This window comes from Mustelus asterias, chromosome 13 (assembly GCF_964213995.1).
Source record: "Mustelus asterias chromosome 13, sMusAst1.hap1.1, whole genome shotgun sequence".
NCBI classification, from domain to species: domain Eukaryota; kingdom Metazoa; phylum Chordata; class Chondrichthyes; order Carcharhiniformes; family Triakidae; genus Mustelus; species Mustelus asterias.
The window spans coordinates 87,946,968-87,972,554 of NC_135813.1; the positions used below are offsets into that span (position 1 = coordinate 87,946,968).

At 41.5% G+C, this 25,587-nt stretch overlaps 1 protein-coding gene across 3 annotated transcripts in view; it reads left to right on the forward strand.

Annotated features, from left to right (window-relative positions):
* The first annotated feature begins 580 nt into the window (after nt 1-580).
* gnb1l (guanine nucleotide binding protein (G protein), beta polypeptide 1-like) overlaps nt 581-25,587 on the forward strand; it is a 28,983-nt gene continuing 3,976 nt past the window's right edge. The window contains exons 1-6 of one of the 3 annotated variants that reach the window (XM_078227669.1): nt 581-656; nt 12,566-12,699; nt 18,866-18,991; nt 20,869-21,031; nt 22,868-22,966; nt 25,286-25,501. In XM_078227669.1, coding sequence (XP_078083795.1) covers nt 12,584-12,699; nt 18,866-18,991; nt 20,869-21,031; nt 22,868-22,966; nt 25,286-25,501 — 720 coding nt within the window. In that variant the 5' untranslated portion in view covers nt 581-656; nt 12,566-12,583. Of the gene's footprint in view, nt 657-768; nt 887-2,822; nt 3,267-12,565; nt 12,700-18,865; nt 18,992-20,868; nt 21,032-22,867; nt 22,967-25,285; nt 25,502-25,587 lie in introns of those variants that run through there. The other 2 variants (XM_078227671.1, XM_078227670.1) reach the window with 2 other exon arrangements.

The window sequence follows — 25,587 nt, forward strand, 5'->3', positions numbered from 1 at the left end:
GACTTCTTCAAGAAAGGCAGTTAAACAAAGGAGTATAGGATCAAACTAACGAAAAGCAAATCTGCCACATAAACATAGATCAACATGGAGAATAAATTCTGGTTGAGGTAGTGGATCTTTGGAGTAGAAACTACAAAGGGTCGTGAACGTGCAAACATGCAAACCAGCCTCCCATCCACTGACTGTCTACACTTCTCACTGCCTCGGAAAAGCAGCTAGCATAATGAAGGACCCCACGCACCCCGGACATTCTCTCTTCCACCTTCTTCCGTCGGGAAAAAGAGACAAAAGTCTGAGGACACGTACCAACCGAATCAAGAACAGTTTCTTCCCTGCTGCTGTCAGACTTTTGAATGACCTACCTTGCATTAAGTTGAGTTTTCTCTACACCCTAGCTATAACTATAACACTACATTCTGCACTCTCTTGTTTCCTTCTCTATGAATGGTATGGTTTGTCTGTATAGCGTGCAAGAAATAATACTTTTCACTGTATACTAATACGTGTGACAATAATAAATCAAATCAAGACACATTTAAAACCATCAGCAGCCGACACTACATTACCCAGCATGCCCCGCAGTGGCCGGAAGTTACTCTTGGAAGGGATTATTCGGATTTGTGCAGCGTTCATTCGCTTACATGGAAATTTAACCGGTAAATAATGTCGCAGGACGAGTGTGAATCTGAAGGTTCCCGGTCGGGGTGGGTTTCCGCGGCGGCGCGGCTCCCTGACAGGCCTGGGCCCAGGCCGCGGTTGCCTTGACAACGAGCCGAGTAGGCCGCAGGCGGCAGCCCCGGCACCGGGCTGAGGAGGATAGGGGAGACCCGGCACCGGGCTGGGGAGCCGCTCTCACTGCACAGCCAGACCGGAGAAAGCCCTCAATGTAAAGAGGGACCCCCCTGTGAGGGAAAACGCTTCAGTGATTTTTTTTTGGGGGGGGGCGGGGGAGAGATTCTGGGGTGGAAAGTCCCACATGCAGTCTTGGGGAGGGGAGCCCCTCACTGGAGGAGGGAGGATCTTGGGGAGGGGAGTCTGGAGTCTTATCTACACAGGGGAGGCCCTCAATGTAAAGCAGCATCTCTGGGATGGGAGTCCACCTGTACAGGGGAGGTCTTGTGGAGGGGAGATTTGCTCTGTGTAGGGGGAGAGGAGTCTATCATACAGGTGGTCTGGGGGACCCTCAATATAAAGCAAGATCTGAGGGGAGGGAGTCCACCTATACAATGGAGTCTTGGGGAGGGGATTCCTTCAAAGTAAAGGAGGGGAGGGGAACCACCCCTTGCTAGTGAATGGGCTGCAAGAGTGACCTTCCTTCATCTCAGTGGGCCGCAAGATCGAAATCGGGCTTGTTTACTAACCATGACCCTTGAATAAGATTGAACACATTTAATACACACTGAATATTTCATAAGTTATAAAAAAAGCTTAATCATTCATATATTAAAACTACAAGTGGTAAAAACAAAATAAATCTTCACACTTGATTGGGCGCAGGGGGTGGCACGGTAGCACAGTGATTAGCACTGCTGCTTCACAACTCCAGGGACCCAGGTTCGATTCCCGGCTTGGGTCACTGTTTGTGTGGAGTTTGCACATTCTCCCACTGTCTGCATGGGTTTCCTCCGGGTGCTCTGGTTTCCTCCCACATTCTGAAAGACATGCTGGTTAGGTTCATTGACCCGAACAGGCGCCGGAGTGTGGCGACTAGGGAAATTTCACAGTAACTTCATGCAATGTTAATGTAAGCCTTACTTGTGACTAATAAATAAAATTTACTTGTGAGAGCCGTGCACTCTTAAAGTAAATGTTGTGTGCAATCCGCATGCATCTCACTTCACGTGCCCTCCCTTCACGTGCGTATCAATTCAATCATACCCACAGGAAAAAAACTCTGTGGATGGAAGCCTGTGGAACGTGGCTGTGTGAGCAACAGTTAACAAAACGTCTCATGGGCCGCACTCAGAACCCTGGGCCGCAGGTTGCCCACCACTGCTGTCTGGGGGAGGGGAACCTCTTGCTGTGCAGGAAAGATCTTACTGAAGTGGGGATGGAAATCCATCATTGTATAGGTGGTCTAGGATAGGAACTAATCAACGTACAGACAAAGGTGAAAGGAGCCCCTAAATTTATACAATTAACTATAAAATAAATGAATTAATATTTTCAATTAATTTACTTTGGTTGAAGAACATTAATTAGTAATAGGAGTCAGCCACTTAACCTCTTGAGCTTATTGTGAGATCATGGTTGATACGTGACCTAAATCTATATACCTGCTTATAGTCAACAAAAATTCAGATTTAAAATTGACAAATGATCTTGCATCAAATTCATTTGCAGGAGAGATCCAAACCTCTGCTGCAATTTATGTGTGAAAACATTTCCTAATTTCACACTTTCAAGTAGAATCATAGAATACACACAGTACAGAAGGAGACCATTCAGCCCATCAAGTCTGTACCGACCACAATCCCACCCAGGCCCTATTCCCGTAACCCCACCCATTTACCCTGCTAATCCTCCTGACACTAGGGTCAATTTAGCATGGCCAATCAACCGAATCTGCACATCTTTGGACTGTGGGAGGAAATCAGAGCACCCAGAGGAAACCCATGCAGACACAGGGAGAAAGTGCAAACTCCACACAGATAGTGACCGAGGCCAGAATTGAACCTGGGTTCCTGGTGCTGTGAGGCAGCAGTGCTAACCACTGTGCCTTCGTACCGCAGTGATTCAGTGAGCTATCTGTGGTGAAGTAAAGCTTTTAATCATGGTGTGTGAGCCCAAAGCTGTAGTTATACTGCTAATTCTGTGCTATTGTGAAGTGTTTTTGGATGGCCGTCGGTGCAAAAGTGGCAGTGTGACCCAGGAACCAAATCCTAAATAACTGCTGAGCACACACAGACTACTAATGTACTGTTGTCTTACTGCTTGGGTGTGAATTTGTTGGAATAGAACTGTACTGTGGTGTGAGACCATGTTGACAGGTGCTGAAGTGAACTCCTGGATGCATTATCAACTTAGTACAGAGTCTTTTTAATGTATCATTTCAGTAAGCCCATTACACCCCCAAGATAATATATATTTCCGAAGGTGTGGTGCCAGAACTGCTGACAGTATTTCAGGTGTAACCGGGGCTTTGTGTAGCTGTACCATATGACTGTCAAGTTTCCAAGATTATTACAGTGTCTACACTCTAAAAAATACCTCTGACTGTAAAGCAAGTCGGGAAATCATGAGATTGTGAAAATTGCTATATAAATGTAAGTTCAATCATTTTTATACTTGCGTGGACTTAATGATAAAGTTGCAATATACAGATTAATATCCACACTAGATGCTAACTGAAATCTTTCTGTTGGCTAGGAGTTTTCAAAGTACAAGTTTCCTCCATATCATAACTGACCAAAATTAATATAATTAACATTTTGGAGTGGAAAAACTAATAATATAGGTATGTAAAACTAAGTTACTCAATCTTTCTGATGTGAAAGATGTTTTACTTAAAGGAGCAGTATGTCTTACTCTATATTATTAATATTGGGATGTATATATACCTATATATATCTATGAAATTGTTGCTTAGAAGTTAGTTTAATCTAGGGCATACTTATGATGCGTTAATGCCTATAACACAGCCGTGTGTAACTTATCACATCCTCAACAGTTACTTTTGAAGTGTCCTCACTTATTTGGTAGGTAAACTAAGCTGCTAAGCTCCCACATGAACAAATATAGGTAATATTTGGTTAGGGACATTAAATTAATAGTTGGACATTGTGATAAAGAAGGGATATCATTATGATCCCATTTTTTAATTCATTCATTCATGGGATGTGGGCATTGCTTGCTAAGCCAGCATTTATTGTACATCCCCCATTGCCCTTGAGAAAGTGATGAGCTGCCTTGAACCACTGCATTCCATACAGTGTAGATGCATCCAAAGTGCTATTAGGGAGAGAGTTCCAGGATGTTGATCCAGCGACCGTGAAGGAAAGGAATATATTAGCAAGTCAGGATAGTGAGTTGCTTGGGGGGGTGGGGGGTCTTCCAGGTGGTGGTGTTCCCATGTTCCTGCTACCCTTGTCCCTCTAGATGGTAGTGGTTGTGGATATGGAAGCTGTTGTCTAAGGAGGCTTGGTGAGTTTGTACAGTGCATCTTTTAGATAGTACACACTGCTACCACTGGGCTTCAGGGGTGGAGGAAGCGAATGTTTATGGATAGGGTGCCAATCAAGCGGTTGCTCTATGCTGGATGATGTCGAGCTTCTTGAGTGTTGTTGGAGCTGCACTCATCCAGGCAAGTGGAGAGTGTTCCATCACACTCCCTACTTGAGCCTTGCAGATGGTGGACGGGATTTGGGGAGTCAGGAGGTGAGCTACTCATTGTAGGATTCCTAACCTCTGACCTGCTCTTGTAGCCACAGTATTTATGTGGCTAGTCCAGTTCAGTTTCTGGTCAATGGTACCCCAGAATATTGTGAAGACTTCTTTGCTGAACTCCTAATTTACCTAACAGTTGTGAGCTGGAAGTAATGGAAAACTCTGTGATTGTTCTACTTCAAATATAATCTTCCCCTGATAGTAATTTGAGCTGAGAAAATCTTGAACATGTTTTGCAATTTTTTCCAAGTTATTTGAACAATGCTGAATGATCTGTCTACTGTGTTTAATTTTTAATTCTCCTAATTTTATTAATAACCTCATTTATAACTGTGACCTAGCATAAGCAGTCTGAGAGAGGTTTGATCCATCGTTCAGGGGGATCAGGAATTTATTTATGGTGGTAATCTCTGTCAGTTGCAATGTGTAATTCATAGGGAAGAGCTGATTGTAAAGGGCCAAATTCTAGTTCATGAGTAGCTCGGTCTTCCCTTTGAATGTGTTCCTTTGCTTTGGGCAGAAGGAAACATGTTTGGGATGTGCTTGACTTGTAATAATCCCATTAATCTCTGAGAACCTTGTGATGAAGTTGTGCTGTTGGACTTGCTGTGCAGTTTTCGGCTCAGTTGCCTCGTAGTAGCAGAGCAAGTGAAGTACAGACCTATCTTGAATTTTGTTGCCTTTGGGCACTAGACAGTGAAACTTCACTTAAAGAAATGATGAGCTTTAATTTCATATTGTTGGCAGTAAATTTATCAATATTGCAATATCAATATGACAATTTTTTAAAGGTTCATTTTCAGTCCTTCTGATAGGTGCTGCTTTATTCAATGTGGGTGGGCTGATGGAACTGTAACTGCATGTTCCACCCGCCCATAGTTTGACCTTGTTTCCCAAGCAATATAGGATGCAGAAAGACAGCATTAGCTTATTAATCATCTCTGAGGCTGATAAATTGGATGTTTCTTTTTCTAATGTTTAAGGTAGTCTAACATTTAGGATTATGTAACGGGATCAGTAGATTTAATTATACAAGTTTAAGGGAATGGATGACAATGCTGGGGAATAGAACATTATATATATACTTTTTAGGAGTACAGTTCTTCCTAAGAGGCTTTCAAATATGGTCAGGGAGAGCTATTTTGTTTTGTGAGTCCAGACAATTGAAAATGTTCACTTTGTGTGCATGCTTTGAACATTTTAGATATGGCTTACCAGAAGAAAATATCAGGGCGTGTAACTAAAAAAAAATATCCGTATGATACCTCTCCCTTAAGAATTTTTCCAGCTGATATCACATGGTGCATCTGTATTAAAAGATTATTTGAAGAACTGCAGTTCTGCAACATATTTCATTCCCAGGTTCGGTAAGGCAGGAATGAAGATAGAAAGTGCTGGAAATATATCTGTGGCGAGAGGAACAAAGTTAGTGTTTCGGGTCAATGAGCTTTGATTTGAATGGGATCAGAATCTGTAAGGGAAGGATCCTCTTTATATAACAGGCCTGTTTCTGCAGCACCAAGTTTCACTTTTGAATGATTGCCCCCGTGTGAAATTGTACAGTTTCAAAGACATGATTTGCAGCTCTGTGGTTGTTGCTGTCTCAGTTTTTGCAATAACTGAGAAAGTGCATGTTGGCCAGTGAGTATTACCCAAATTGTACAAAATGGCTGGATCACACTCCTGTAGGCCAAAAGAGGTGATGGCCGGTACCTTTCACAGCAAGCCGCATTCTCTTCATGTGATTGTCAGAGAAGGTGCTTCTGTCGAAGGTGCCTAAGGGAAATCTGCTTATTGATGGTGTAATTGGCCTGGTGAAGCAAGAGCACCTACAATGTACGTTGCTGGTTGCTGCTGATGGCAGAAATACTTTCGGCACTCAGTCAGCTATGTAAATGTAATCGTGCGCGTGTGTGTGACAGCAGGCAAGCTGAAAGTTTTCAGTATGTACAAGTGTTCAAAATATATACTGAAAGGGCTGGGTGTGGCAAACTGCTTTCTTATGTTTTGTTCAGTTCTGTAATAAGAGCACAGAATGGCATCCTTGGTTTAAAAAAAGGGTTATCTTTATTTACATAAAATAACTTGCATTATGCAGTATCTTCTGTGGCCTTCAGGCACACTGTTACATTTACATAACCATTGAGTGCCAAAAGTATTTCTGCCATCAGCAATGTACGTTGCCAGGAGGCTAGTCACACCATCAACAGGCAGTTTTCCTTTTCACACCTTCCAAAGTGCCCATCAGCCACTGAAGTACCTTTGAATTGTAATCACTCATAATGTGTGAAATATGGCAACTGAACACAGCAAGAGATAATGATCAGTTAATTTTATTTTTAGTGATGTTAGTTGATGGAATAAATATTGCCTGTAACATTAGGAAGATCTCTGTGAAATAGTGCCATGAGCTCTTTGATGCTAACCATAGGAACATAACTAGGAGCAGGACTAGGCCATCTGGCCCCTCGAGCCTGCTCCGCCATTCAATTAGATCATGGCTGATCTTTTCATGAACTCAGTGCCACTTACCTGCCCTTAATTCCTTTACTGTTCAAAAATTTATCTATCCTTGCCTTAAAAACATTCAGTGAGGTAGTCGCAACTGCTTCACTGGGCAGGGAATTCCACAGATTCATAACTCTTTGAGTGGAGAAGTTCCTCCTCCACTCAGTCCTAAATGGGCGGCACGGTAGCACAGTGGTTAGCACTGCTGCTTCACAGCTCCAGGGACCTGGGTTCGATTCCCGGCTTGGGTCACTGTCTGTGTAGAGTTTGCACATTCTCTGCGTGGGTTTCCTCCGGGTGCTCCGGTTTCCTCCCACAGTCCAAAGATGTGCGGGTTACGGTGATTGGCCATGCTAAAATTGCCCTTAGTGTCCGGGGATGCATAGGTTAGAGGGATTAGTGGGTAAATATGTCGGGATATGGGGGTAGGGCCTGGGTGGGATTGTGGTCGGTGCAGACTCGATGGGCCGAATGGCCTCTTTCTGTACTGTAGGGTTTCTATGATTTCTATGATAATGTTGGTGGATAGTGGAGCACACCCTTACTCTCAACGTTACTCTGAATATAGATTTTCCCACCCTGTTGGAGCCACATTGATGCTGTACAGAGATCTTGGTTCCTGATTTCTAAGTTTCTTCTAAGTAAATCTGCTCCCCCTTATATGTTGAGGCCATGCCCCCTTATTCTAGTTTCACCTGCCAGTGGAAACAATTTCCCTGTTTCTATCTTATGTATTCCCTTCATAATCTTGTATGTTTCTATTAGATCTCCCCTCATTCTTCTGAATTCCAATGAGTATAGCCCTAGTCTACTCAGTCTCTCCTCATAAGTCAACCCTCTCAACTCTGGAATCAACCTAGTGAGTCTCCTCTGTACCCCCTCCAGTGCCAGTATATACTTTATATCCTTTCTCAAGTAAAGGGGGGGGGGGGGTGCAAAGGGGGGGTTCTGTTTAAAGTCACATCTGAATGATGGCACCTTGGACAATACAGTATTCCCTCAATACTGCACTGCAATCACAATCACTTTGGGCATTATATGTGCAATGTAACTCTCAGATGCTGCTTTTGAAGTACTCTTAGGTCTCGCCTTGGTTCACAAAGAATTTCCAATAATTTTTCTGTTAAAAGCCAGAGGGGGAAGTTGCCGTGCTTCTCTTTGGCTCCAGAACCTTTTGTTTGGTATGTGAAGTAAAAAGCAATTCGCAAGACCCCATTATTAGACATCTGAGAATGACTTTTCAAAGGAATAATTTATTTTACTATTTAGGGAGTAACTCCTATATTTTTCCCCAAGATCTGTATCGGCATCACTCGAGCAGTAGATAGGAGGCATACAGAGGCAGCTGAGAAAATTCTTCTGCTGGTGAAATTTGCCTGTTAACCAGTGGGGCATGTAGAAATCAGATTCAAATTCCAGTTTGAAATCACTTAGTCTGATAATATTTACATTTCACAATCTAAATGGTTTTTGATTTTGCTGTGCATAAATGATTGTTGAATGAGTGTTATTTTTTAGTGATGTTGATTAAGGGAATAAATAAAACATGTATTTTCAAGGAATATAGGGTGTGAGATTGGTGCCTTCCTTGAGCCCTGATTGTTTTCTCTGATTTTAGGTGTGGGTGTGTTCTAATGTGATTGGCAAGAAATTTGAGCGTTGCTTGATGTTTGTGGAATGGATATGTTTTCAGGTCTACCTTCCAGTATACAAATGTATTTTCCTATAACGGAGTGGTGTTGTCCTGTTTTTGGGGCCAGCCTTTGTTTGCAGCTCACTGCTAGCACTGGTTTATGGCATGTGGTCTCTCAGGATATGTGGTGAGGGATTAATGATTGTGGCCTATTCATTGCAAGCTTTATCTGGTTTATGATGATTAATTGATTACTGGGAAATAATCCAATCTGATTTTCAAGTTATTTTCCAGTCCCAAGTGTTTTAGTTACTTCACACAGTTTTTATAAGTTTTTTGTGTACTGATGTCTCGTTCACATCCAAGTCTGTAGACTAGAAACAGTAACAGCTTCCACTGGATTAACCATAAACATTGTGGAATCAAAATAAAAGCGATGTTGATTAGTATTTGAGAATAACATAATTTCTTGTCAAAACTTTACAATCTGGAAGTAGAATTGGCAAGATTTTCATGTGTTGACTTTGAAAACTTCCTCAAATTTCACCAGAATTCCTGTTTTCAAACTTTATCTAAATCCCTGGCTTACAGATTCCTCTATAAATGCTCATGCGTAACACAATCATGGCGGTTTGATTCTAATCAATCTACCCTGCCATTGTCAAAATGTGGGACCTGGACAGAGTCCATTCCGCTGACAGCGATCATTTTTCTTTTACTCTATGCGCCATGTTCTGTTATGAATGCGTTTCAAAAGTTCGGTGTGCCATTTACCCAATTTTAACGCACAATAGCTAATCAGTATCTTTCTGGAGAGGTAATTTGTGAAATAATGCAGGGGTCAAGGGTGTCACTGTCAGTCATATGGTCGCATCCACTCCCGAGAACGCATCGCTGGCATGCGGCTGTGGGACCTGGATCTTTGAAGCCTGGAGAAATTGCCAAGCAAGTTCTTCCAAAAGCTGAGCTTGATAGTGGTTTCAATTGAATTGGGGTCTCCGGTCTCTCAGGTGCTGACAGAAGCCTGGGCATGTGATTATTTCTGATTTAATAACATGAAGGGGAAGCGAGCTTTGGCTGATAATTAGGCCTAATTAGTGAGAATGTGTTGATGGACAAGCCATCATATGGTCACAAGGAAACAAACTTTCTTTATCCAAGGCTTAGAGTCAGATTACAGTTCCTGTGTTATCTGCTTCTGCTGACTACAAGGCTGACTCTTGGTTACTTCTTCAAAGAGGAATGGGATCCCACAATATATGGGATTGGGATGAGAATATTGAAAAAGAAAATCTCTTTGATTCATTCCAACTAAATTAATTATCTTTCCCCTCCCCGTACCCCCTCCGCCCCCCAATCTTAAATTATCGCTGTCTTAAAGTTTAGATTACAGAAGTGATCCAATTTCAGCTTTGGAAATGTGATGAATAAGAATCTGTACTCAATTTATTTAGTCCGAAGCTGTATATTTTTTATGCGAATATAAAACGTAGCAAACGTTTGTTGGATTTTTGAAAAATGTGCTTTCCTTGCATTTTTGTAACCTGTTAGTCCTCAGTATAAGTTAGAAAAAGTGAAACAAATGCTGTGTTCTAATTAACTTTAGTCGTCATCACATAGTATAACTCTACAGCTAAAATGTGAATGTTTTTATTTACAAATTAAGACAATATATTGCAGACTAATTTATGTAAACTGTGTCCTGTCACAGTACGCAAAGTTAAAATATTTGAATATTAAACCATGTGTTAAGTTTTGATACCATGTTTTGAAATCTTGATATTATGTCAAAGTTACTGTACTATATATAAATGTTAAAAGTGTCTGCCTGCTAATAATGTAGCATCAATTGTGACATTTTATGGCACTGAATATTTAGCCCATGTCAACCATGTGAAATTAATTACTTTGTGCAACAAAAGTAGCGTTTCTTATATTTGGTCAAATGTTGATAAGTAAAAGCCTTTTAAAAAACCTCTGCTCAAATGAGAAGATAACTCACACAAAGTATACTTCCTAATGTTTAGTGGTACATGGCTGTGAGAACAGCTATCTTAAATGCTCAACATTTACTTAGGAAGCATTCCTGGCGCTGGTCTTAATTAGGGAGGCTGGGCTGACAAATCTGTGTGGCTGACAGATTAGCAATGCACAATTAAGAGAGGGCTCCTTAACCAAGCAGTTTTCTAATCAAGACAGGATATCCAATTCTTCTAAATGTTGCTGACATTACCGTAAAAGCTAACTCACGTGAAGGTTTGAAAAATATCATGAGACTTATTATTCAGAGGAAAATACATTTTTATGTGCAGATGTTACACTCTTGGCCCGAGGAGCTAAATTAAACCATCCAGAAGGAGGAGAAACAGTTGGTTTTGTGTGTGACTTGCACCTGATATCCTGTTTTTATGAATGACTCTTCAGCCAGGAATCACAACTGAATATGTGTGAAACTTACCAGTGAGCCAAGTAGCAAAAGAGAATAAAAGTTAGCAGTTGACAGGAAACTGCAGGAGGTGGGGTCAGGGTAGGTAGCTGCCAAATATTTTCTCAACATTTTGGGGGGTGGGGGTTCAGAGTGTGGGGATAAGGAATCCCCTCCCCCATTGTCCTGAGTGACCACTCTCCTGAAATTTTACATCTTTGGAGATCTGTTTTCATGAGGTGTCGCTACCGTTATTGGGCCACTGACATCCTGCAATGATTTTCAATTGAAGTAGTCCGTTCTTCCCCTTCCAAGATGTTTTTCTTTGTGGCTGATTTACACTTTTGGTTCACTTTAAACCCCTTTGTTTTGCATTATTGTCTGTGTCTGCAGCTGGCATTACTGTATTTGGTCACCTATTTTTCTGGTTAAATGGGGCTTGTGTCCTGTTATTCTCCCTGCTTAGTTTGGGGTTTTCTAAAGGTATTGTTTGGGTTATCATGTCATGTTTGATGTTGCTGCATTGCTTTCCAATTTATCACATAATACTACATTAGTGACATGATCTACAAGTGTGGCACGTCGGGAATTCTGAGACCGGGGCACTTTTGTTTTACATGTAACTTATACAAGCTTTGGATATACTGGGACATAATATTAAAACTTGCAGGTCACCCAAAAGTTTGTCAACTGTAAACATGACTTCCAGGGACATCAGGAGAATATTTACAGGTAGACTGTGTAGATGGATATTAGATCAAATTAATTTGGAGAAATGTGAGGTGCAGCTTTGAAGAGTAGGAGGTAACCTGCTCTGTGTATGCTGATCTTGAACAAATAAGGAAATGCACTCCCCCTCCATTAGTTTCTTTATTATTGTCACAAGTAGGCTTGCATTAACACTGCAATGAAGTTACTATGAAAATCCCCTATTCGCCACACTCTGGCACCTGTTGGGGTACACCTGAGGGAGAATTTAGCATGGCCAATGCATCTAACCAGCACGTCTTTCAGACTGTAGAAGGAAACTGGAGCACATGGAGGAAACTCGCGCAGACACGGGGAGAACGTGCAGACTCGCGCAGACAGTGACCCAAGCCGGGAATCAAACCCAGATCCCTGGCGCTGTGAGGCAGCAGTGCTAACCACTGTGCCGCCCCATACAGGCGTATAAGGGAAATTGTCTTGCCATGATTTGGCAATTCTCATTAATTGCATGGTTAAAATCAGAAATTTACCAAATGAAAAATTATAAATGTGGAACTGTATCTAATCGTTCAATTGGACAAGGCTACCCGGTGATGTTAATGGTTTTTAAGCATATATTATGCCAACAGAATCTACTTTGTACCATAACTCCACTTGATGAATAACCATTTGTGGTTTTCTAAATCCACATGGTGATTACAATTATTTATCTATTCAATGCTGTTGATTTGCTTTTAGAATCCATTTCTGCTCTTCTCATGTGATCCATATTTTGTGAAATGCAGAAGAAAGTCTAGATTCTTTAGAAAAGGCAGCGATAGGCATAGCTAATGCATCTGAATTAAGGAATACTGGATCAATTTTTAAACCATCGTTGCATTAATCATTGTATGTTCTCTCCGCAGATTGTCGTGGCAACTCTTATGGCCCTGCAACCACCTGATCCAAAGTTTGTGCTTCGAGGGACTGGAGCTTCAGTAAATACTCTGCATTTCTGCTGCAGAGATCAGGAGGGCTGTGATCCTGTACTCTTCTCAGGGTGAGATACATCTCCTGTGGTGCATGGAGTAGTCTGTTGAAACTTAATACGAAAGTAGCACGTGTGTAACTAATAAAATGGAGAATTTCCTATCATGTTAAGGATTCTGCTACCAGTTCTGGCATCCTGTGGTATGTTGCTGTGTGCAGGAAGATTCTTGAGCCAACTTACTGCAAACTGCTTATGGTGACATTCCAACATCGTCCACTGCCATGATTTCATTAGGCAGCTGTTTTTTTCGTAGCGGCACTGACCATTTTAAAATTTGCAATGTACCATATATCCTCTTGTAAAAGTCAACCCCGTGATCCTGACCTGAAAAAACACTACTTTTCACATACCTCATGTAAAAAATTGACTTTGTTTTTCAGAGATCAAAATCCAAAAATTTTAAAACCAAAGTATAATCCTGGAGATGTTATTGATTTGATTTCAGTATAAATACTAATGAAAAGGAGTGCCGGTTTACTAAATGAATAAATGTTAGAAAACTAATATGATGAAATGTATATAGTTTGTATTGCTATAACATAAATAAATGTTAGATAATTAATATGAATTCCTTAGTGTTGCTGGTTTTTACTTTATTCCATTGTGACGGCCTCTTTTGGATTTCACTTGGGCCTAAACCAAGTGGACATGTCAATCGCTTTAAAACATTGCCTGTGTAAAAATCGACGCTGTGGCTTTTAGCCCAAAAGAATTGGTCTAAAAAATTTGACGTTTATACAAATATATACAATGTATAGTGATAAACTGATGTTGGGTATGCAAATGCATAAATTATTTTCTAATGAGATATTTTTTGGGAGGAGGGAAGGGGTTTCATTTTTAAATACATCAATTTACTAGGAAACCAGTAAAAATAATACGGCACAGTGTTTTTGGATTATTCAACAGCAATCTTGCTAAAAAGACAAATAATTACTGACCACTAATGTGCCCCTGGTGATTGGCCTGCCCTCTACTGGTGGCTAGTTTAATTCTTTGTGCTGCTCTTTAAGTCTGTAAGTGCCTTAATGGCTCAAAACGTTTAGATAAGAACAGTTGTATCTGAATTAACTGTGGAGTTTGGAGGAACATCGGAACAGAAGTTAGCTAATCAGCTCCTCAAAACTGTTCCTCCATCCAACTAGTGATGCCTGCACATTGGCTGAATAATATAGTTTTTCAATTCTTGTGCACTAATTCCTTGTGAAATAGTTGATATCAAAGAAACCTTATTGCAGTGAGGTGCTAGAATGCAGATACTGCATTGTATGCTGTTTGTAGATCCTCTAACATTGTGGATGCAACAGTGCTCCAAGGAATGGCTCAGTCTTATATCTGTGTACATCTTAGAAGGAATCTGAAGCAGGGCTCTAATCTTCCTAAGGGTTACAGGCAGAATTGGGCTCCCAATTGCATTGTGCCCAAAAGAGGTGCTGCATGCAATATACCTCAACCATTTCTAAATATTTGGTGTTGAGATGGTAGATATGCACCCGTTGACATTTTGCCAGGGCAGTCAGGGTTCTGTGCATCCAGCTTCTGCTTTGTGCGAAAAATATGAACGAATATTGAGTCTGTAAATATGAAACCGTAGATATACTGCACAGAAGGAGGCCTTTTGGCCCACCTTGTCCGTACTGGACTGTGCAGCATTTTCTGCTTTCTGGTCACTTCAGCTCAAGTTGATAGAGAGGCCAGTTGATGACAGGTGAATAGACCTTCTGTGTAGAGATCAGCAGATGATAGCTTCGGCAGAAGCAGTAACAATGACAAGAGGCCTTAATTAATATGTGTCATTCCAGCAAAAAAATAATCCTGAGAACCACAGTCATTTACAGCAGCGGCACCGCGAGCTTCAGTATTCTGCACTGAGTGACAAAAACCTGTGGAGAAACTAACCCCTGCAGAAAAATCAGATGCCTATCACAAACTGTCTTTCTAGCAGAACCTATCATTAAAATCAAATATAACTTGTAAAGTGTGCTGAAGTTTTAATGCTCACAAAATATAGGTAAATTCTTTCCACAAGTAGTCATTTGCTCTGTATCCCAAGGCAAGTGAATGGATTTAAGATATGGATCAGCCACAACTAAATGAATAACAAGGCAGGCTTCAGAGGCCGAATAGCCTTCCACTGTTCCTATGTCTGATGCTTAGAAACATAGAAATCATCATAGAAATCATAGAAACCCTACAGTGCAGAAACAGGCCATTCGGCCCATCGAGTCTGCACCGACCACAATCCCACCCAGCCCTTACTCCCATATCCCTACACATTTTACCCGCTAATCCCTCTAACCTACGCATCTCAGGACACTAAGGGGCAATTTTAGAATGGCCAATCAACCTAACCCGCACATCTTTGGACTGTGGGAGGAAACCGGAGCACCCGGAGGAAACCCACGCAGACACGAGGAGAATGTGCAAACTCCACACAGACAGTGACCCAAGCCGGGAATCGAACCCAGGTCCCTGGAGCTGTGAAGCAGCAGTGCTAACCACTGTGCTACCGTGCCGCAGTACAGTATATTAAGGAATATACTGTACTGCTTTCACTCAGAGGAAACTGTGTAGCGCAATTAGGTGATTTTCAGTAAGGTACAGCATAATCTAAATGATTATTGGTTCATTATGACACATAGATAGTTCTGTGTTAAAACCAAAGAGAACCTCCTAATAAGGAGGTCTGGCAGATCTGTAAGTTAGCGTAACTGAGAAAACAAGGAAAAATCTTTGCATGCGGCAGTTATATCCTTAAAGTGGATTGAGTGAGTGTATTCACGGTGGCACAGTGGTTAGCACTGCTGCCTCACAGCGTCAGGGGCCCGGGTTCGATTCTGGGCTTGGGTATGGAGTTTGCACGTTCTTCCCATGTCTGCTTGAGTTTCCTTCGGGGTCTCCGGTTTCCTCCCACAGTCTGAAAGGTGTGCAGGTTAGGTGGACTGGCCATGGTAAAATGCGCTGGGTTACAGGGATAGGGTGGAGGGCAAGGCCTGGGTGGGATGCTCTTTCGGAGAGTCGGTGCAGACTCAATGGGCTGAATGGCCTCTATCTGCACTGTTGGGATTCTATGAATCAATTTTTATCAAGAAATGGGAAATTGCGATGATATGTGGTACATAAGATTGTACTTCCTTGAGATTTTTATAACAAAATTATTAATGAATTATTATTATTATACTGGCATTGGAGGTGGTACAGCAAAGGTTTGTAGCATTAGTTCCTGTGATGAGAGGTTTGTTCAATAATTTGAGGCGAAGTAAATTGGACCAATATTCTCTGTAGTTTAGAAGAATGAGAGATGACCTCACTGAAACATACATGAATCTGAAGGGGCGTGTCGGGGTAGACACTGAGAGGTTGTTTCACCAGCTAGGGAATCTAGAATATGGGTAGAGTCTCAGGTTAAGGAGCAGATCATTTAGGAGAGAGGGAAGAAATTTCTTCACTCGAACGGGTTGTGAATGTTTGAAATTGTCTACCCCAGAGGATTGCAGTTACTCCACTGTTGAATTGATTTAAAGCTGGGGATAAACAGATTTCTTAGGGAATCAAGGGATACGGAAAACAGGCAAGAAAATGGTTGAGGCTCAGGACCAGCCACAGTCATATTGTTATGACCAGATGAGAAGTAATGAACTGGCTCCCCTCTATTCAGTCTCATTGTGTGGTTACAACAGAAGTTTAAGTTTAATTTTCACAAGTGGATATGACTTTTCCAAATCAGAATATATTTAACTATTTACGCAGTGAGCAATATGGAGCCAATCAACAAGGTTTCCTTGAGTTAGAGAAAGAGCAAGTGTGTTAAATACTAAATTTGAGATTTAAAAAAAAATAAAAATGTGTGTGCATGCATGCACGCACACATACTGGTATCAGGAATAAGGGAAGTTAGAGTACAGTAAAAAAAAATATACAGTTAAGTGTCCTTTGATTGCCCTTGAGGGGGTAGACTTTTAATCTTTGCGGCCGATTTGGATTAGCTGGTTTTGTGGATGTGGTCAGGTGTAGAAGATGTTGCAGTTACTACCAGATTTGTAGTAGTCTTCCAAATCTGATAATACATTTGTCCCACTTTGCTTTTACACCTTCAGTTTGGAAGATGGCCTTGCATTTTTAAGTAGTTAGTTTTGTCTCATTTCAAATTGCAAAGCTTCTAGTCCGTTCAAGGTTAAAAACAATTACTTCTGAAAATTAAAGGGACATAGCCTCGTGATAGTATTGAATGGCGGAGCAGGCTCGAGAAGCTGTACCTACTCCTGTTTTTTATGGTTTTATAAAGGAGTATAAACTATAGTCTACATTTCCTTTGTTTGCACTGTTTGATTTCAGGAAGGCAAGTTGGAGTTGAAAATGCATTTCATTCCAGCAGATGTCTGGAACTGATTTGAACATCAATAAGGAGTGAAAACCAAGCCCAAATTATCAATAACAAAATGTCCAAATGGGCTATTTACCCAGCCTCCATCTTGTGTGGATGTTGTCATAGATTTGTCACCAAATTATATGTTTCACCTCTGCGTGCTAGGGAAAGGTAATAATCAAATTGTTTTGAGGGTTGATCTGATTGCAAATTACTACATAATTTAAGCTTATTGTAATAGACTTTTGTGCAAATGCCCCAAAGAATAATTCCTTGTGATCTTTTTGCTCCAAAGTGGTCATTAAAAAATAATTACTAGTAAAGAAACTAAATGATAATTGCTATTGTCTGGTGTTGTGGCATTGCATTGAGTTTGATGTGGGATTTGGACTAACGATGCCTGTCAACAAACTATTGGGTCTGAGCATGCCAAATCACAGGTGATTTCCAATGTTGCCTCACACCATTATTTACAACAGTATATTTGGAATTTTTCCAGATACTTATCTGTCCTTTCCTATTAATGGGTCATGCGGTCAGGTTTCTTCTTGATTTGAGTGTTCCTCACGAAAGAAGAATAAAAACTTACAATTATTTTTCCTCCAAATGTGTGTGTATTTTCATTAGGACTAGAAGTAGCTTATTGGGCAGCACAGTGGTTAGCACTGCTGCCTCACAGCGTGAGGGACCCGGGTTCGATTCCCAGCTTGGATCACCGTCTGTGCGGAGTCTGCATGTTCTCCCTGTGTCTGCGTGGGTTTCCTCCGGGTGCTGTGGTTTCCTCCCACAGTCCGAAAAATGTGCTGGTTAGGTACATTGTCCTTGCATAATTGCACGAGAAGCGGTTTGAAGGAGTTTCACTCGACTAATTCCTGGGATGAGGGGATTATCTTATGAGGAAAGGTTGGACAGACTGGTACCATATCCACTGGCTTTTAGCAGAATGAGAGGTGATCTTTTTGAAACACGAAATGCTGAGGGGACTTGACAAGGTGAATGCTGAGAGGATATTTCCCCTTTTTTGGAGAGACTAGAACTAGGAGTCTCCCATTTAAAATGGAATTGAGGTGAATTTCTTTCTCTCAGAAGGTTGTGAATCTTTGGAACTCTTTTGCCTTGACAGCAGTAGGGAGCGGAGCATTGAATGTTTTTATTGCAGACTGATTCTTGACTAACAAGTTGAGTCAAAGGGTTTGGGGATTGGCAGGAAAGTGGCATTGAGGCCACATTCAGATCAGCTGCGAGCTTATCAAATGGTGAAGCTGGATCAATGCTGAATGGCCTACTCCAACTTCTAATTAGTATGTTCGCAAGGCCTCTGCAAATGCATTTGAGTTGCGTGACATTGATCTGAGGTAGCTTCTGATTTCTGGTTTCTACCCTCTGTGGGGCATGTTAGACGCTAGTTTGATGCTTTATCCTTAGTTCAGTTGAAATCAGGAGCTCAGTCTGCAGGAGATCGCGAGTGTCAGTTTGCACTGCACCACTCTGATAGCATATTGTAGCTCCCATGCTGAGCACCATCACTCTTCATTATGCAATATTTTGTAATGTTTGCGCTGCACTAGCGTGCACTAGAGTAGACCATGGATTGGCCAGTGAAAATCTTATTTTCCAGCGTATTTTTGCCATTGCAGACATGTTAGAGTCAACACTTAGCTTGTAAATCAACCAAGAATCTCTGTCACTGAATATTACTGATGCCCTGAGCTTTGTTTGCCGAATTAGATAATTATGCTTAAGCTTTTTTGTTTTGACACGATGTACAATTTTATGTTGAACTTATTAATTCAATTTTTCTTTGAACAGCTCAGCCAATGGACTAATACACATCTGGAACTTAAAGACACACAGGGCAGATAAAGTGCTGGAGAGCCACAGTGGACAATCTGTTTTATGGATACAATCTTTGCAAGGGAGGGATTGTCTCATCAGGTTCGTTATACTCTGAAATCTGGTCCTTCTCAATGGATAACGCATATGTAAATGTAGAAATTGCTAGTTGGTGGTTGACATTCCTGAGAATCACAAATGTTTTAGGGCAGAGGAAGTTAGATTAAGGTGTGGCTCAGAATAACAGAGGGTATTGAGGTGGGCGTTGCCTCTCTTGTTGCTCCAACAGAGATCAGCTAACTCAGCACAGACTTGGATCAAATTTGGTGTCTTCTGACTTATTGGTTAAGTCGCTGAGTTGTCAGGGGACCTTTCAGAACACTTAATAGGAGGAAATAAATTAACTTATAAATTTGCATAAGGTAATTGAAAAAAAGTTAACCTTTTATCACAGTGCTTTGTTATAAAGATTCAGTGAAAACATTAAAATCTAGTCAAAAGTGTAATCTTTATTATGTCACTTAGTTTATAATATGTGACACCTTCTCCAAATATCCATTATACATTGTTTTACAAAGACCTGCATATGTAAAACACGGAGTTAACTGATCTGCATTATAGAATAAGCACTACAATTCAACTTGATTGCAATGTTATTCCTGTTCACTATCTGATTAATCCTGCCAGAATGTAAGTGCATGTGTGTGGTGTGTGTGTGCGCGCGCGCGCTTGTGTGTCTGTATTGGAGAAGTGTTGAAGGATAGGATTAGACTCAGTTGTATGAATGAGTAGCCTGCTGATACTCACAATAATGCTGCTCTATCTGCCTTGGGGCCTTTACTCTCCTCCTGCTTGGCTGTGGCATGTTGTGCCAACATCTGATTGACTGCTGTTCTTTCTGCTATTCCTACTGTCCAGCAAAAAGCTTTTGGACCTATACTGTTTGTTGTTCTTCCTTTGGTGAAGGGTCCAGCTCATGCTTGACAACTGCCCATGACTGAAATCAGAAGCTTGCATTGAGCAAAGGATTGTAAAGTTGGCAAATTATGTTACAATTGTATAAAACGTTGGTTGGGCCACATTTGGAATACTGGGTCCAATTCTGGTCACCACACTACTAGAAGGACGTGGAGGCTTTGGAGAGAGTGCAGAAAAGGTTTACCAGGATGTTGCCTGGTATGGAGGGTATTAGCTACGAGGAGAGATTAAATAAACAGGGATTGTTCTCCCTGGAAAGACGGAGGCTTTATAATTTATAAAATTATGAGGGGTATAGATAGGGTGAACAGTTGGAAGCTTTTTCCCAGAGCAGAAATGACAATGATAAGGGGGGAAAGGAGATGTGCGGGGAAGTTGTTTTTGCACAGAGGGTGGTTAGGGCCTGGAATGCACTGCCATGTGAGGTGGTTGAGGCAGTTACATTAGCAACATTTAAGATTTATCTTGATAGGCATATGAACAAACGGAAAATAGAGGGATATAAGCAATTAGTTAGATAGGTAAACATGATCGGCGCAGGCTTGGAGGGCCGAAGGACCTGTTCCTGTGCAGCACTATTCTTTGTACGTACAGATTGGTCCTATCGCACATCAGTGCTTTGCGGTGATGCATTGTCTAGAGTGGCTGTAAAGCAAAACTTTGCATTGTGGTCTTTGCTTAAAATATAGGGAGGTTTAGGAACACATGGAAAGTGGTCTCTTGGAATAAGTACTCAAAAACCACTGGCATCCGTGGAATCATACACACCTTGAGTCGTTGCTGTTGGAGAGGAGTGACCTAAATCATTCTGAACTATAGGATACTCTGTTTATGGCTTGGAATTGTTTAAAAGAAAAAGGTTCTCAAATGTTTAAGCCATAGCTTAATTTCGCATGAGTTAAAATCATTGCAATAAGGAAGGCTTTCTTCTGATTGCAAATTATTGCTCATTTAATGAAGGAATTAAATGAGAATATGTTGCGTTCCATATTTTCATACAGCCAGGGACGAGATTCAGCTGTCTGCACATGGAACCTATCCGAAGGGCGCACTGCAGTGATTGACTACATTCCTTTGGATAGCTATGGATTTTGTCAATGCTCGCTAATGCAAAAAGATGTTGACCATTACCTTTTAGCTTCACCGGGCAGCACCTTGTCAGAGGTAATTGTATAATGTACCATACAGTTGTGCTACTCATAATACACAGATAGGAGGTGCCCTTGATCAGGGTCTGTTCAGGTAAGCTCTCATGAATAGTCTGAATCAATGTTAAGTGCCTTCTTTTAACAATGTCTCAATCTCATTTACCAGCATGCATGTGAGCAAAACTAATTTATTTTTTAGCACTTTTGGCACATTTTGTAACATCTTGTAATCGGTGTTGGCTACACTGTCTTGAAATATTTTTTAAAGCTGAATTAAAGAGCATTAAATAACTCTGAGCTACCTCTCCAGTCAACATAAGAAGAGCAAGAATTTGCTTTTCTGTAGTGCCTTTCACAACTTGGGATGTTCCAAAGTGTTTTACAGCCAATAAAGCACTTGTGAAGTGCAGTCACTGTTGTAATATAGGAAACCCAGCAGCCAAATTCTGCCTTGCCAAATCCCACAAATGGTAATGCGATAATGGACAGATAATTTGTTTATGTGCTGTTGGCCAGTACACTGGGGATAATTTCTGGAAGTACCATGAGATCTTTTACATTCAAGAGGGCAGATATACAGTGCCTTGGTTTAATATCACTGCCAAATGACAGCACCTTTGACAGTGCAGCGCTTCCTCATTACTTCAGTAGCCTTGATTTTGTACTTGGGTCCTAGGGCAACGTGGTGACACGGTGGTTAGCACTGCTGCCTCATAGTGCCAGGGACCTGGTTCGATTCCAGCCTTGGGTGACTGGCTTTGTGGAGTTTGCATGTTCTCCCTGTGTCTGCGTGGGTTTCCTCCGGGTGCTCGGGTTTCCTCCCACAGTCCAAATGTGTGTAGGTTAGGTGGATTGGCCATGCTAAATTATCCCTTAGTTTCCCAAGATATGTAGGTTGGGGGGATGAACCATGGTAAAATGCACAGGGTTACGGGGATAGGGCAGGGGGATTGGGCCTGTGTAAGATGCATTGTCAGAGAGTTGATGTAGACTCGATGAGCTGAATGGCCTCCTCCTGCACTGTAGGAGTTCTGTGACTCATGGGGCTTGAATCCACAACCTTCAGACTCAGAAGTGAGAATGCTCTGGGGTGTGCCTGACACTGTGTCACGTATAGACAGGGTATGCTTGAGCGAAGTGTGGTCAACATTTGAAAAGAAGAAATAAAAATAGAGACCTGCTTTGGAAAGGAACTCAATGTGAAACATTCATTGAAAAGTTAATAACAGAAGAAATAAGAATACATCATTCACAGAGTTTTACAATGTGGTAAATCTGCTTTGTGTGCATATCTATTGTAACTGAATAGAGTACTTATGTTACAAGATTATACATGACAGCTTGAAGGAAACAGTCAAATAGTAATTAATTAAAACAGAGTGAAAGTACTGTTTCTACAAGGTTGTATTGTTATATTATTGGATTGCCAGACTTGCAGTTTTTTTTATTTTAGATTATTATCTTTCCAATTGTTATACTTTCAATAAACTCTTGTGATTTTCACCCCGTTATTAGACATCGGGTATTATGTCTCTCACCTTTGACAAAGAACGTGTCTAGTTAAAAATTGCCTCTAGATATCCCATTTACAGCTTTTGGAACAGTGTATAAGAGTAGTATGAGTGTTTACATTCAGAAAACAATGAAAGTATTGAAAGTAATTTGGATGGAGACAAACTGTTTCTTGGTCAGTAACAATGCAGTTTTGCTTTGCAACGAGATAAGGTAGACCAGCTTTGTGCAGTTTTAATTATTGACAAATTGTTGCACATGGCTTTTTAGGTAGGATGCAACAAGTGTAGGCTTAGCACAGTGCTGAATTAATGGTGTTTTTTGACCTTCCACAACGTAGGTGAAGATTTTAGACCTACCTAAGAAGACGCCAGTCTGGATCCTAAAGCCGCCAGCAGATGCTAAACTGGGCATGCCTATGTGTCTGAAATTATGGCAGGTAACACAAACCCTAATGTGTTGCGGAAACCTGAACACTGACTCATTTTGCCTTCAGCATGTGATTCATGTTTTGATCAGGTGCTCTTTTTGTTTTCTGTTTAGCTTGTCTCCGATTCCTCCAGCAAACTATAATTTTCCAGCACAGATGCACTTAGTGTTGCAGACAGTTGGACAGCAGGCGCTGTTTGTTTCATGCGTGTGCGTGTAGGGGGCGGGGGCTGGGTTGTTGGCTGAGAAATTTGGCATGTTGCAAATGTCACGAGCAGGAAATGATAATATTGGCTTTAGATTATTTTGGGATTAACAAGACACTCCTTCAAAAAGATATTTGATTACAAAAGCTACTGGTTATGTACCTTGTGCGATCATTTGAAAAATGTTTCAATATTTCAATGAGAACTGAAATATTTTTATACGGTCCACTGTAGTTAATTGGCAGTTTGTGTGGATTAGGTATGCAGAATACGGGTTTAACAATACTGGAACAAAGTAAAGAGTTTGGGTGGGATTCTCCCAAAAAAATTTTAAGTGTCGAATTTGCGCATAAACTGGAGTAAATCCCATTTTCTTTCAGCGGGACGTTCGAAATTAATCTCCCGCACTCTGTGCACTGCAGAGTGCACTAGCGTGAATATCATTAAAAATCTGTGGGCAGGGCCTATTCCCGCTGGAGAGGCCGGCAGCATAGCACTGAGCAGGCCACTGCGCATACACCGATCTGTCATAGCGGAGATTGGCATATGTGCAGTAGCCCCGCACTGCCGGTCTCCAGATTGCTGGCCGACCCCGTGACCCAGCATCACCCTGATTGTTGCTGCCCCCCGCCCCCCCTGCTGAACGTGTCTGGGTCAGCCTTGAACCCTCCCCCCCCCCCCCTTCCTGGTAGTCCTGATTGCCTCCGCCCACCGGCATCCCCTCTCCCCTGACCAGGCCAACCCCCCCCCCACTCTTCCCCCGGGCTCAGAGCTGACGGCACCATAAATCCGATGGCTGGAGACTCGCGGAGGCCATGGCGCCCAGTGGGAAACCTGCTACACAGCCTCTGCTTAAGTCTCCCGGCCCGCTGCACTGGGAGAATCGCCCCCTTTATCTCTGAAATTACCCAGCCAAATTGTCATAGTTGATAATTTCTTTTGTAAGTTTTTTTGCTGATATTCACAAACATTAGTGTTCTGTAATTGCCCACATTGGGTTCTCTTCCAATCTGTCTGCCTGCTAAATGGTTGAAGTAGCTGTTAGATCTTTAGCAGGAGGACGGGGAATTGGTACACATCTCATTTAGAGTTTTTCAAGGCAGTGTCCACTGGGGTTTGATGAAGTGCCATTGACCATTTCTGATGATGCCTTTGAAGATTTTCCATCCGTCCCAAATGGTTTCCACGCCTTTGGACAGCTCTTAATCTTCCACACCTGTTGTGATGGATGCTCTTTTGGCCTGACATGACCTTTTGGTAGCATTTATCTGTGAAAAATATGCACTTTCAATCAGACAACTCATTTTTGAGTATTTATTATTTTTATTAGTGTCCGAAGTTTGAATGCACTTGGAGGATTCGAGGAGGGTTTGCACACTTTACTGCAAAGAATTGTCCATAGTTTTGGTGGAACTGCTTGCTTTTTTTAATACCCAATACAGCCTAAACATTGTACTCCAAATTAACAAACGGCTGCAAAGCATAAATAACTTGTGTTTTCTCAACAGAATCTTGATTGTGCCCTTTGTAGGGAAGCATTATAGAAACGAGCAGTGGACAAAGTTAATGGACTAAAGCAAAACAAAGTAGTAACATAAAGAGCCATGAAATGGTGGGGATGAGGAAGAAACAAAATACATTGGAAGAAATATTGCAGATAGGAATGAGGACATTAAAGAATAGTAAGGCAAAAGAGAAAGGAAGAGAAAAATAAACAATTACTTCAGAATTGTTAAGAACTTGAACCATGTATGAAGAAATCAGTTAATTCACATATAAAACAAATGTAACATAGTCCTATTGATGCTGGAGGGCCAATACTTTTTCACGTACTCATGTTTGTGTAAACCGGAATACAGGAACAGGAGTAGGCCCATTCAGCCCCTTGAGCCTGTTCCAAACATTGAAAATTCTGCAGCAGTTTTCCGAGTGAGAATTTATTCTCCACCTAGCCCTTTTCTGTAGTCACACTGGGAGACCTGTACGTTTTTTAAATATATGCTATCAAAATGTGTTGCGCTAGGTCTGAATCTTTGCTGTATATTGGACTGCAGCAACAGTGCGAATTTCTCATAGCACATTTCATGCTACGTTACTATCCCTTTCTCTATCTTTCTGACTAGCCTCTTTCCTGTACTCGGCCTTTATTACTGGTTGGATACGAGGATGGGTCTGTGACCCTCTGGGACCCATCGGAAAAGAAAATGTTGAGCCGTCTCGCCTGCCACAGTGAACCAATCATGTGTCTTGACTTTGACCCAGAGAAGGTCAAGGGTATCTCCGGCTCCTCTGAGAAGGTTCTCAGCTCCTGGAGACTTGACAAGCAGCAGAACCTTAAGGTCAGCAACAATGACCCGTGTGTCATTTATTCAGTGTTGCACCAACAGTCTGATATGCTGAAAAAATATTTAGTCATGAAGAAGAG